The sequence below is a fragment of the Leptonychotes weddellii genome, unplaced genomic scaffold (assembly GCF_054177405.1).
Source record: "Leptonychotes weddellii isolate Sample4059 unplaced genomic scaffold, ASM5417740v2 HiC_scaffold_2111, whole genome shotgun sequence".
Classification (NCBI taxonomy): domain Eukaryota; kingdom Metazoa; phylum Chordata; class Mammalia; order Carnivora; family Phocidae; genus Leptonychotes; species Leptonychotes weddellii.
The window spans coordinates 1-13699 of record NW_027798475.1 but is presented as its reverse complement, the minus strand read 5'-3'; the positions used below and the strand labels follow the sequence as shown (position 1 = coordinate 13699).

Here is a 13699-nt window from a genome sequence, read left to right as displayed (position 1 = left end):
TGCCTTTGGCTCAGGTCATGATCCCAGGGTCCTGGGATCGAGCTCCACGTCGGGCTCCCTGTTCGTTTGGCGGGGAGCCTGCTTCTCCCTCTCCCTCTGCCTGCCGCTCTGCCTACTTGTACTCTCTCTGTATCTCTCTGTCAAATAAATAAATAAAAAATCTTAAAAAAAAAAAGGAAGTTGTGTTTATACTATAGGGGTCTATTAAATGTGCAATAGCCTTTTATCTTTAAAAATCAAGATAGATACCTTAATTTGAAAATCCTTTATTGCCGAAAAGTGGTGTCATCTGAGCTTTCAGCCTGTTGTCATCACCGATCACAGATCATCTCAACAAATTCAGTAATGCAAAAGTTGGAAATACTGCGAGAATTACCAGAATGTCACACGGAGATGCAAAGTGGGCGAATGCTGTTGGAAAAATGCCACGGGTAGATTTGCACGACACTGGCAGGCTTGCCACAAACCTTCTGTCTGTAAAAAGCTCAGTATCTGCAGAGCAGGACAAACAGGATATGCTTGTCCTCCACCCTGTGGCTGCGAGACATCAGCCACTCTGCAGGCGGGACAGGGAGCCCTGTCGTCCCCCCACTTTGTTTTGGGGAGGCGGGGCCAGCCTCCCTCGCCGCGCACGTGGCATCTTGGTCTGGGTTCTGTTTCAGGGAGCCAGGGCTGACATTCCCCCAGGTGTTGCAGGCTGCCTCACTTACTGGAGTGCGGGGAAGTCACGCATTCCTCGTTGCTTCCCTGGGGCCAGGGAAGGGGGTGGAAGGGTGTTTTTGCTTTTCCACTGCAGCTTATTTCAAAAGGCTTTGAAAAGCACTAATTGATAGCAGCTCAGAAACCTCTGCAGGTCGGTGGGACCCGAGCACGCACTCTGGCCTCAGAGATGCAGCTCCCACCACGTGCTGAGTGGACGGGAGGGGGGTGTCACAGTTCTCCTGCCTCTGCAGCCCAGCCTCGCCCTCTGTCCCCACTCTCTCCCCACCCCAGCATCAGCTTAGACCGTGAATACCTCCCTTGCAGAGCCAGGACATTGTCGGGAACCTGACCCCTCGTTCAGAATTGTATTTGGTCTGTGTGGTTCAACAGTCATCTATTTGAGTGACCTTGTCTCTGACCTTGGCATCAGGATGCAGTCAGCGAGAGCGTCTTGGGTTGTGCTCATTACCGAGACAGATGCAGTGAGACCCGTGTTGCCCCTCTGCTCAGACCCTTCAGTGGGTCCCACGTCACTCAGAGCAAACTTAGTCTTGCTTAATGGCTTCCACAGCCCCACGCTGTCCACCCCACCCCACACATGCCTTCTCTTCTCCTTTCCTCTCCTTTCCGTCGATCCAGGGGTACCAGCCTCCTTTCTCCTGAAGGCACCAGGGTCTTGCAGATGCCTACAAAGCTTCCACCTTAGAATATTTCATGATGTGTCCCAATCACCTGTCCCAGAGCCTGGCCCACCACAGGCCCCTAGAAAATAGGTAGTGAGTGAATCAGACAACTAGACAGACTTTGCCCGGTTGACAGCCCAGAAAAGTGGACAGAATCGGTGTTATCCTCATTTTCCAGTTGAAGAAATGGTTCAGAGAGGGCAGGTAATTTGTTCACAGTCACACAGCAAATGGGTGGTGCAGCCTGAGAATCAGAGTCTTCTGACTCTTGGTCTGTGCTTTTCTGCTCACATCTCTCCTCTGAATTGTTGGCCCTTGCCTTTCCCTTCATTCGCTTCTGCATTCCTTCATGCCAGGTGACAGGCGCCCAACAATGAGTGAGACCGAGCTCCTATCCTCATGGGGCTCCCAACCCAGGGAAGAGGCAGATAAGTAAACAGTGCTGGCGGAGGGGAAGCCACGTCACCGTGGAAGCCAAGAGAGGACCCTACTCCTGCCAGGAGAGGGCAGGCCTTCCTCCAGGAGTCAGCACCAGCTGATTCCTGAAGAATGAGTAAGAACCAAGCAGGATGGGGTGGACTTTCTGCACAGTGGGGGGTCAGCCTGGGCAGGAGCAGCTGTGACCTGTGGGTCAGTCACATTGCTTCAAGTTTTATATAAGTAATCTGCTTTATGCAATAAAGGGGATTTATTATCTCATGTCATTAAAAATTTGAGGTGTAGGGTGGACTGCAGGTATGGCTAGATCAGGGAGTCAGCACCACTTGTCTCGGCCCTGTTCAGCTGTTACCTCTTCCACATGAGCTATTAAAATGACCAGCACATATTATATGTTGGCTAATTGAATTTAAATTAAAAAGATTACATAGTAAAAAAATAAAATGAAATGGCCAGCACGAGCCTGACTTTTATATGCAAAAATCAAATAGCTAGAACAAAATAAAGTTTCTTCCCTCCCTACAAGTCAGGGGTTTCAGTGTGATTCCATGAATTAGCACACATACCCATCCCAGGACCAAGAGGACTAGGAATCTGCCAGCCAAATTAAATCAGAGCCCACCCTTGAAAATAAGCAGGTTAATCTCACTCCAGTGACAGAGCTGCTTCTTGCCAGAGGAGCAAGGGGTGGCTGGAAAGGATGACCCTGGACACCATTAGGTTATAAATACAAGTCAGGTTGTTTTGAACAATGAGAAATGGAGAAGTGGGTGAATCAAAATGCTCTTGCCAACTGAGCTGAAGAGTTGAGGGAGTAGACGCACATTTGGAGCTTGGGTGTCTCCAGGAAGCACTATGGGTTTAGCCTGATTCTTGAGCACCCCCCTCTTTTCCTACCAAAAGGTAATCAATAACCCTTCAACTGTCACTTTCCTAGAAAAAAATGCATCCTGCTCATTGACATCTACATATTAAGGGTGGGGACGAATTGACCAGACAGAGACTGGGTCGGGGACAGGGGACACATTCCAAGAAAAGATCAAAGGCATCATGCTCAAGTGAAGAGATGTGACCAGCACAAAGGCAGTGTGATCTGGGGGCTCGTGTTATGGACATCTGAGGAGGTGCTCTCTTTGATGGAAATACACTCCCCCTTTCTCTCTGTTCTTCCCACTGAAGACCAGTTGAGAGACGACAGGGTGTTGCTCCCAGAGCAGACCCTCTGCCCCCAGTTCCTGGTGCCCCCTCCCCTCCACACACATGGAATCAGAGGCCTGTGGATTTGGATTCAGGTCCTGCTTCTTCCTTTCCCCGTGACCTTGGGCAAGTCATTTAATCTCCTTGAATCTCAGTTTATTCTGAGGACAAAATGGGGACCCCCTGTCTGGCTGGCAGTCTACTTTGAGGACTGCTGGAGGAAGTAGATGTACATGCATGGCCCATCGTGTCCGGCTTTGAGTGGATCATCCAAGAATACTCATTCATGTAGGCATTGAAAAAAGGAAAAGCTTAGCAATTGCCTAATAGATCCCAGCAGCTCAGCCTATAGCATTTTTTTTTATCTTTGTAACCATTGGTAAGTGGAGGTATTGTTTTCTCACTTTACAGAAGAGGAGGCTGAGGGCCAGGCAGACTGACTAACTTCCCAAGACCACAGAGCTGGTAAAGTGGCACTTGAACCTGGGCCAGCTAAAGCCTACTCTGTAGGACTGAGGCAAACAGGCAGAGCTTGAATGCCGAGGTGGGCAGGAGCCTACAATTCTTACTGAAATTCAGAATCCAAAAGAGAGTGAAGGAGAGAGAAAGTAGCATGTACTTGGCAGGTACTCAGCAATCTGTATGCATTCCACTGTACGTGCATCATTGACTCATTTCACGACTTTGGTGGAATGCTTAAATGGACCCGGTTCTGGTTGCAGGAAAGATGGTGGGGTGACCCCTGTGTCCCTTAGCAGACCTTGCAGAATGGGCGTTAACATCCCATCATACACATGCACACACCAAGGCTCAAGAGGGTAAATAAATGGTCCAGAGCCACTCACCATGTTGGCTTGACGCCAGAGCAGAAGATCACGGAGCTTATCCTGGAGGAGGTGGGGAGAGAGAAGGATTGTTTTATAACAAGGTAATAGAATTTCATCCTGTTTTCTTCCTCCTTTTCTGTGCAGATGACAGGCAAGCCTCAGTGCCTCCATCCGGCATGCTGCTTAACAGCCACATCTCTGGTGACAGCATGGGAAAGACCCGGTTCTAATTAAGCATCGTCACCCATCACCCTTTCCGGAGGACAGTGGCAAAGACATCGTGCCTCTGTCCCGCACTGTGACCCTTCCTCCGAGGTCCTCACCCCCGAGAGTCCCTGCACTGTCACCAAGATTAATTACCCCTCAACCCCTTTGGATGGGAAAGGAAGTCATTTTATTAAGTTTGATTAAAGCTTCAAGAGACATTGTTGGCTGTTTCAGGACTGCTGACAAAGCATCCTACTTATTTCCTGAAAAGACAAATTATATGCAAGAAGGGCCAAGCCCCGCAGAGGGGTCCTCTTAGCCTCAGACCATCACAGGGTGATGTCCCGCACACAGGCGTGGCCATCGCCCGGCGGGAGTGAAGTCGGCCCTAGCAGGCCTGGAGGCCCCCCTGGGAATCCCTGCCTCACCTTGTGACCGAGCCTCCGTCTCCGGGACTTTTCTTCCAAATCCCCCCTGGACCAGGCGTGATTTCCTCCAGCCCAGCCAGCCCCGGGAGGCGCCCGTCGGACGGCAGAAATGGTGACCATGAGAAAGAGGACTCTCAAAGTGCTCACCCTCCTCGTCCTCTTCATCTTCCTCACCTCCTTCTTCCTGAACTACTCCCACACCATGGTGACCACCACCTGGTTTCCCAAGCAGATGGTCGTCGAGCTCTCGGAGAACTTCAAAAAGTTCATTAAATACACGCACAGGCCTTGCACCTGCGCCCACTGCATCAGCCAGCAGAAGGTGTCGGCCTGGTTCGACGAGAGGTTCAACCGGTCCATGCAGCCGCTGCTGAACATGCAGAACGCGTTCTTGGAGAAGGACACATACAGGTGGTGGCTGGTGAGAGCCGGGGCTGGGGCTGGGGCTGGGCGGGGCGTGGCTGCGGGGGGCGGGCCGGGGGGCCCTGCCAGGTGCCTAGCAGGATTCGGGGTGGTGGCATTCATTCGTTCGTGCAACCACCGTTTATGGAGGGTCCGTGACGTGTAAATCAGAGCAGGGCGTTCTGTATTCGCTTCCCGTGTCTGCCTTAGAGGATTGCCACAAACTGCGTGCCTTAATACAACAGACCCATCACGCCACCTGACCCTCTCCTCTCGGCCTCTCTGCGTCTCCCGTCTCTCTCTGCCTTCTCTGCAAGGCCACCTGTTACTCCGTTCAGGGCTCCCTAAATCCAGGATGATCCCATCTCGAGATGCTTAATAACCGCCGTGAAGACCCTTTCCCACCAGGTCCCGTTCACAGGGAGTTGGGACTTGGACATACTTGTGTGGAGGTTCGTTCCACGCAGTACAGATACCGAGATGCAAAAAAGAGACAAGGTCCTCACTCTCACAGAACTGTGTCCTGGCTGAGAGAGACAGATAAGAAACCAAGAAGACAGGCTCAGGTAGAAATGCCCTGAGGGAGGTCATATGAGGTTTGTGATGGAGAGAGGCTGGGGGCCCGGGGCCTCTGTAAATGGGGTCATCGGGGAAGGTGTCTGTGGAGGCAGGACTTGAGCTAAGACCCAGAGGTAGAGAAGGCACCGGGCATGGAAGGACCCAGAGAACGCGCTACAGGTCACATAGCAGCGAGCATAGGAGCCCTGGGGAGGCGTCCGCTGGGTCTGTTGGAGGGGCGGGGGCCCCGGCAGTGGGCAACCCCCTGGTGGGGCTTCTGGTTGGTTCTTTGTGCAGCAGGAAGCTGCTTTGAATCTGAGGGGAGTCCCATGATCTGATCTAGTGGTTTGAAGGTTATTCCGGTGGTTGAACCCCAAAATGGAGTGAAGGGGAGTAATAAAGAATTTATTCCTTGCAGATTTATTGAGCACTTACTATATGCCAGGCACCGATATATTGAGATCGAAAAGACAGCCTCCCCTTTCTGGTCTATGGGGTGGCGAGAGAGAAGGAGACAGCCAGCCACACGCCGGGGTGATAGGTGCTGCTTTGGAAGTGGCCCAGGAAGTGCGGAGAACCCAGAGGAGGGGCGCCAGACCTACCTTGGGGCCAGGGCGGGGGCTGTCAGAGAAGGCTTCCCAGAGGAGACTGTGGTGGAGCTCCTCCTAAAGGACCCAGAGAGGTTGTCCCGGCGGGGACCGCAGGAAGGGCTCTCCAGAGGGACCAGTGTGTGTATCGGGCCTGGAGGTGTGAGAAAGGCCTGTGTGGTTGCTGGAGGCGCAGAGCATCATGGCTAAAATCCGAATGTGAGTGAGGGGTGGGGTGTGAGCGATGAGGCCATTGATGTAGCTCATGAGGCTCTCCCTATATCATGTTAAGAAGTTAGAGAGAGTTGCGTGTAGGCTGAGAAAATCAGGGGGGCCTTCCTGCAAGAGGCCGGCTTTCCCAGTCAGCAACTCTTCAAGCAACTCTTGCAATCTGGGAGCTTGCGGTCTTTTTGAACAGCTTGGAAGAGTCTACAGTGACTCAGAAGAAGTGAATCGGAATGTCCGGGCTCAGTCTTGGTTCACTAAGCTGTGTTGAGCACCTCAGGGTGCAGGTCCTGGGGTGGTCCTGGGGAGGTGACAGAGAACAGAACAGGCAGGGTCTCACCCCCTCGAAGATTCCAGTGTCTGCTAAAGGAGGCAGCGGACCAGGCTTGACAAGGATTAGGGCAGGGTTTCAAACTCGCACTCGTGACAGTTGAGGTTGGATACATCTTTGTTTCTGGGACTGTCCTGCACATCGTAAGATGTTTAGCAGCATCCATCCCTGGTCTCTACCCATGAGATGCCGGAGTCTCCCACCCCCCAGCTGTGAGAACCAGAATGTCTCCAGATATTGCCAGTTGACCCTGGCAGGAGGGGACAGGGGGTGCAGAATTGCCCCCATAACCACGGGGGGAGGGAAGCAAAAACTCGGAAAAGAAAGTGACTTGCTCCAAACAGCATGTCCCATTCAGCCCCTGGAAGTAGTGATGAGAAACCTCTAGAGTGGGTAGCCAGGATGACTTCATCTACTTCCTTCCTGAAGGTCCTCGGGGAGGGCAGTTTCTAAAACTCTCAGGTTGGCTTAGCCCAGGATGGATAAAAAGGTACAAGAAAAAAAACAAGAAACAAAAAAACTCGGTTTCTTGCTATAACCTGTGTATCTTCGCAGGACCTGCTCTGTGCCTTCTAGACTTAGGAATTAGGATGTGGCATCATGGTCCCTGGGTTTTGCTCCTGATTTTCTAGGTCTTATCAAGAGTGCTTCTGAGGTACCTCTTCGTCTGGCTGAGTCCTCAGATTGAGGATCTAACAGCCGCCTCACCAGCTTCTCTACGACACTGCAAACATTAGGTTTTAACACTTGTATTTATTTTTGCTGGCTGAATGGGCAAGTAATAATGAATGTGCTTCCCCCCTCCCAGCGCTTATCAAGGCTGAACAAAAATTTTTCCAAGTGACTGTTGGTATTTTATCAAGTTTTCTCCCATGTCCCCAGCCCCAGCCCTTATCTGCAGCCCTTCTTCAGAGCCCTGGGGTAGAGCAGACAGCTAGAGTCCCTGTTCTCCCACTTAGTCTGTGCGAGGGAGGCCCCAGACCAGTGAAGACTGCATCGATGCGGAGCCCGACCTGGAACTCGGCCGCCTGTCCCAACACCCCTGCCTTCCCTTCCCCTTGCCCACGGCTGCTCATCTGCTCCATGGACGGGAGGCCAGGACTGGGTGGATCAGAGAAGGAGCGGTGGGAAGCTGGAGGCTAAGGGACTGAGGTGCCTTGGGAATGGCAAAGCACCTGGTGAGTGCAGCATTAGGGTGCTGACTCCATTGTCCCCCTGGGCACGGCCCCCACCCACACCCATCTGATCCTGATGAGAAGCCCTTGGCAGAGCCAGGCCCACAGACCCTTCATGCCTCCTTCCCCAGGAAACAGGGGTGTATGTGACAGGCCGGCCAGCTGAGCCAGGAGGAGTCTGAGGCCAGAACTGTGGGGTCCCGAGCTCCCACCCCGCCTCTGAGCTTCAAGGTCACCATCAATGGGCATCGCAATCCCAGCAGGCGAAGGAGACAAGGCAGGTGTGAGACAGGGCAGGTGTAAGCTCCGGCGGGAGCAGGAAGACAGGAGTGATCACACGGGGCCACCCCCACCCCGCCCTCAGTCAGCCTGCAGACCCTGTGGCCCTCTCCTCCCGCCTGCGTCCCAGTCACCAGGACAAGGGTCCCCTCTGCCCCGGCCTCATTTCCGCACACTGTTGGACCCGCCCACGGGAGACAGCTTCCTGCCCCAAGCATCGTGCTCAGTGCACAAAAGACAATCATACGCCCGTCCGATGCCAAGTGCCACTCTGGCCAGGCCCCAGGCCGAACTTGCCAGGCAGTGCCCTCCCGCCCCCTGCCTTCAGCACACCCTGTGAGGACACCTTGCCTCCGTTTCTCACTTGTCAGGCCCGCCTCATTGGTGAGGGGCACAGTCGGATTACATTCTAGTTCAAGGACGAGCTCTGCAGTCAGGTCGGGGTGTTCAGGCTATCTTGGGGGCTCTGGGCCATCCACGCCACCTCGCTGAACCTCAGTTTGCTCAGCTGTAAAATGGGTACCTCATACGCCCTTGCTCATAGGACGGTTACGGGGAGTAATGAGGAAATGCCTGTGAAGTCCTTCGCGCGGGGCCTGGTATACAAGCACTTAACACACACTGCCGCCTGTGACGAGCGTTCCCAGGCCGGCACGCCTGCCTGCTCTCACTTGCCCTCCGCACGCGGCATCTAGCACACGACGGGGGCTCCGCAGCGATGGGTCCGGTGGACGTGTGGATGCGTGTCAGCCGTGGCAGAGGTCATTCACTCACTCAGCACACGGAGCAGGTGTTGTCTGTCAGTCCGTGCTTGCTGCTCGGATGCTTGGGGCCGGACAGACAAGCCCACGGCAGCTGCCGATTACACTACGCCCGTGGCCAGGGACCTGCGTGCCAAGCACATGCATAAGGCAAAGACCAGTATTTTGGGGGGATTGTGGGAGGTGCCGCATGGTGAGCTGGACATGGAAGGAAGAGCAGGGTTCACTGGGCGGAGCAGAGAGGAAGGGTGGGAGGAGGGGGTACCTCTTTCCAACACAGGGGTTTGAGACGGGGGGTACAGAAGGCCAGACGTCCTGCCTCCAGGCTGGACAGCCTGGGCCACAGTTCACACCCCCAAGCTCCCCATGCCATCAGGCAGAAGTGCAGGAGGAGTGAGTGAGGCTCTCCCCATCTGTGCCCTGAGTGTGTGTCCCGGACGTGCGCCTCCCTGGCCCCCGCCCGCTGAAGTGGACTGTGCCGTGGAGCCCGTGTCTCCCGCCCTCCCTCGCTGCGGCCAGCGCCCGCCCCACACACCTGTAGCCCTGACTCCAGCCTCCGCTTGCCGGCCCTGCCCGAGGTCCCGGTGCAGCCTCAAGGAGCCCTAACCCCCAGTAGGCAAGCACTTGTGGAGTGCTGACCGAGAAGGATACTTGGAAGCTCCTCCTTGGAAGAGTGAGAGGGGCAGGATGTCTTTGAACTTCTCAACATGCCCTCCTGTGTGTGAGTTAGCAGCCTGGTGGTCCTTTTGCTGTCACTTACAAGAGCCAGGGACATCGGAGTACCCCTTCCCAAGGAGGACAGGCACAGGGACACAGATCAGCACTGAGTGCCCTGCCCCGTCTGACCCAGCGGGCAGGTGCGCGAGTTAGGATTCTAACCTGCAGAAGCACAGCTCGGCTTTCCCACCCAAGCTCTTGCCAGCTCCGCCCGCGCCCGATGGCCTAGCCCTTCTCCTCCCTGGGCCTCGGTCTCCACTCCTGACGGCGAAGCACTATAACAGGTCCGAAATCGCCGACGTGGAACCACACGCCGCCCGGGGCTAAGGTAATGGCGGGGCTGGGCGTTCAAGAACCGCACATCCCAGTGCGAGGACTGGAGGCCTTGGTGATTCTCTGGCTGTGTTTGCGGGTGCAAGGACTTTAATCCGGCCCGATGTTTGGTTATGCGCTTCTCCAGCCCCGTGCCCGTCTTCCTTCTAACGAAGCGTGGGCAGCGTGCCCGGGCCAGCCCCAGTATGAGTGGGAATAAAATAACGTTGTCCTGTTTCCATGGTTGGGTGCGATTACTTTTTTTACTTCCGCCAAGTAATCCTTGCCTTCCACTTGTGGCAGGGATGTGAGATTTCCTTTGAAAATGAACTTACTTTTTTTTTCCTTCTCTGAAATGAGCCATGAAAAAAGAGTTCAGTCAGTCAGAACCGGGTGAAGACATTGCCTGTGCTGTGCTCCCAAGTCACGTCTCCTGGGGCCTCAAGACTTCAAACCATGGGGACGTCCGTGGAGGGGCCTGCAGGAGAGCGTGGCGGGGGCCCTCCACCCACACCAGCAGCAGCATCACCTGGGAACCTGTTGGAAGTGCAGGATCTTGGGTTCAGCCCAGCCCTATTGAGTCAGGCTCTTTGAGTTAGCAAGGTCCTGGGTGACCGCCTATCCGGGAGCTTGGAGCTGCCCCGGGAGATCTTATCGCAAGCAGGTGTTTAATCTGGGGATTGTTAGGTTTTATTGTGTTGAAATGTACATAACATAATTACCATCGGAACCATTCATAAGTGTACAGTTTATCGGCATTGAGGATACTCACTCCGTTGTGTCACCAACACCACCCTCTAGAGCCAGCAGTTTTTCATCGTGCCCCCAAACCCTGCCCCCGTTCAGCGCGAACTCCCCTCACCCCTCCCTCGGACCCTGGCAACTAGCTGCCTTTCTACCTTCTGTCTCTATGAATTGGCTCCCCTAGGGGACCTCATATAGTGGAATCCTACAATATTTGTCCTGTGTCTGGCTTAGGTCACTAAGTGTGTTTCTAAAGCCCAGCTCTTCTTCTCTTTTTTTAAAGATTTTATGCATTTGAGAGAGAGAGAAATCACGAGTGGAGGGAGGGGCAGAGGGAGAGGGAGAAGCATAGGCTCCCCGCTGAGCAGGGAGCCCGACGCGGGCCTCGATCCCAAGACCCTGAATTCCCTTCTTTTTTATGACTGCATGACATTCCACCCTTGTTTCATACGCTCACCTGCCCGGGGACGTGTGGGTCGCTTCCACCTTCTGGCTCCGGCAACTAATGCAGCTATGGACATGGGTGTGCGAGACCGTGCGTGACCCTCAGTCCTTCCGAGTGCATCCCTGGGAACGGAAGCGCTGCCTTTTGTGGGCATTCTGTGTGTGTTCTCCATGGAGGCCACACCATTTTCCGTGCCCACAAGCAATGCACGAGGGGGCCACTTTCTCTGCATCCTCTCCAACACTTGTTCTTTCTTTCTCTCTCTTTTTTATTTATTATAACCCTCCCGGGGGGTGTCCTGAGTGGTCCAGATGTCGCTGCTCACGGGTCTCCCATGGCATGTTGGAGGAGACGCTGAAGGTTTTAACTAAAGGAGCCACACTCCTGGGGGGCCTCTCCTTTGGAGATCTGATTCCTCCTGTCTCAGGGCGGGGGGCTGCATGCCTCTGGATCTCCGCATATACCCCTCACAAATCTCTTAGACAATGGCCACAGTGAGCTCTAACCTTCCTTTCCCAGATACTGCCCTGGGCCTGGGGCTGGGAGAGGCTGGTGGGACTCACCCCACAGCCACTTCTCCCCCCCACCCCCGCCAACCCACCCCCTCCCCAGGCCCTGCAGCCCCAGGGACTGGGCTTTCTGAAGGTCCAGGTTCCAAGGGTCTGAGACGGGCAGTATTGTGGGAGAGAATTTTCAGTGGGTTTCTGAAAGCCTGGGTTCAAATCTTGGTTTGGATGTGGGACACGTGGTTCAACCAGTCTGGGCCCCACGGCGTCCTTCTCGTCTACAGTTCAAATGTGGTGTGGTATGCACTGCGGCTGGTGACAGGGTCAGAGGTGATACTGCTTAGGAAATGTCTCCAGGTTTTACCATGAGTGAGGAAGTCAGAAGTCTGGAGCTCAGTCTTAGAGAATGAAAACAATTTGCTAGGCAGACGTCAGAAGCCTTGATGCATCTAGCAAAGGGCTGGTTTTTTGGCCTTGCTGGAGCCCAGTGGTCCCCGGGGGGTGGGCAGGAGGATGAAGGGAGCCGAGGCCGGGGAGGTGGCCTTGGAGGGTCACCTGTCCCTTTTCCTCTCACCCAGTGTCATTAGCGAGCACACAGTAGGTGCTCAGAAAGCATTTGCAGAATGAGGAGGTGATCTCTTTCCCATCTCCTTGAGCGGCCCCCGGGCTTCGGGAGGGAGAAGTGGCTGTCTGAGCCTCCTCGGTCCGTCTCCAGGTGCCCAGCAGAGAGGGGCCCCATGAGCACAAGTGGGGAGCTCGGGGCCCAGCACGGGGGCGGCTGAGCGGCCCCGGCCAGAGGCAGCACAGCTGGGCTGACCTTTCTCCTTCCGTCCTCGGCCCACAGAAGCTCCAGCGGGAGAAGCAACCCAATAACCTGAACGATACCATCAGGGAGCTGTTCCAGGTGGTGCCCGGGAATGTGGACCCCCTGCTGGAGAAGAGGTCGGTGGGCTGCCGGCGATGTGCTGTGGTGGGCAACTCCGGCAACCTGAGGGAGTCCTGGTATGGGCCTCAGATCGACAGGCACGACTTCGTGCTGAGGTGAGTGCCCGGCCCCTCCGAGGCACCTTGGCTCAGGGCCAGGAGGTCAAGACCCTGTGCTAGCACGCCCAGACTTCCCCACAGACTCCAGGCCCCGCCACGACCCCCCGTGGGCCTCAGTTTCCCCAACTGTGCCTTGTAGGAAGGAGGCCGACCAGCCGTGCCTCTCTGGACCCCGATGGGAAATCCTACACGGGAGGGAGCCAGCGGGGCCGGAGCTCGGCACAGAGCGGCCTGGCGAGAGGGCAAGATTTCTTTGAAGACTGGTTTAATCTTTAAAATTCGGCCCCATTTTGCAATCGAGGCCATAGTAAAACTATATGCTTTTAACGTAAATACGTTTCCCTGTCACCCAATAAAATAGATCCTCCGGGAAGCTGGGTATCCTCGGTTTCTTGTCATCTCCCCCCGCCCCCCGACTGTTCACTTGGCAGTGGGACTGCTGTTCCCCAGGCGCCTTCTGGAGTAGTCTCCTGTTCCTGTGATCTCTGCATTTATGTCCTCAGACCACACGCCTGGCTTCTCGGAGCCTCGGTGTACCTGGCGTGCAGCAGGAATGTCCGTGGTGGGGGGAGAGGTGTCAGGCTCTGGATCAGACAGACCTGAGTTCAAGGCTGCCACCCACTAGCTCTGTGTCCCAGGACAAACCCTCTGCGTTCAGATTTCTTCCCTCATGAAATAGGACCACAGAATACCTCCCGGGCACGGTTGTCATTAAGGTGCAAGGCGCTGCGTTACTCGGCCAGGATGGTGCTTTGTACACGGTAGGTCAGCCGTGACAATGGCCGGACTCGCTCGAGATCGAGAAAGAGAAAGTAGCAAAAGCTTTCTGGCTGCGTCTTAATCATCCCCATTTCCCAGCTGAGGGAGCTGGGGCCCAGAAGCAGCGCCCACGTGATGCGATGCGTGTCCCTCTGTCCCTTCTCCCCCAGGATGAACAAGGCCCCCACGGCGGGCTTTGAGATGGACGTCGGGAGCAAGACCACGCACCATCTGGTGTACCCCGAGAGCTTCAGGGAGCTGGCGGAGAACGTCAGCATGGTCCTGGTCCCCTTCAAGACCACCGACCTGGAGTGGGTGGTCAGTGCCACCTCCACGGGCACGATCTCTCAGTGAGTGCCCCCCGGGGCGGGG

General features: G+C 55.1%; 1 protein-coding gene across 1 annotated transcript; it reads left to right on the top strand.

The window, feature by feature from the left end:
• Positions 1-1013: 1013 nt before the first annotated feature.
• Positions 1014-13677, top strand: ST3GAL1 (ST3 beta-galactoside alpha-2,3-sialyltransferase 1; the record flags this gene model as incomplete). Its single annotated transcript, XM_081810260.1, has 4 exons — positions 1014-1938; positions 3992-4903; positions 12369-12565; positions 13498-13677. Coding segments are annotated over exons 2-4 (689 nt in total), but the record flags the coding sequence as incomplete, so codon positions are not given.
• Between the last annotated feature and the right edge of the window lie 22 nt (positions 13678-13699).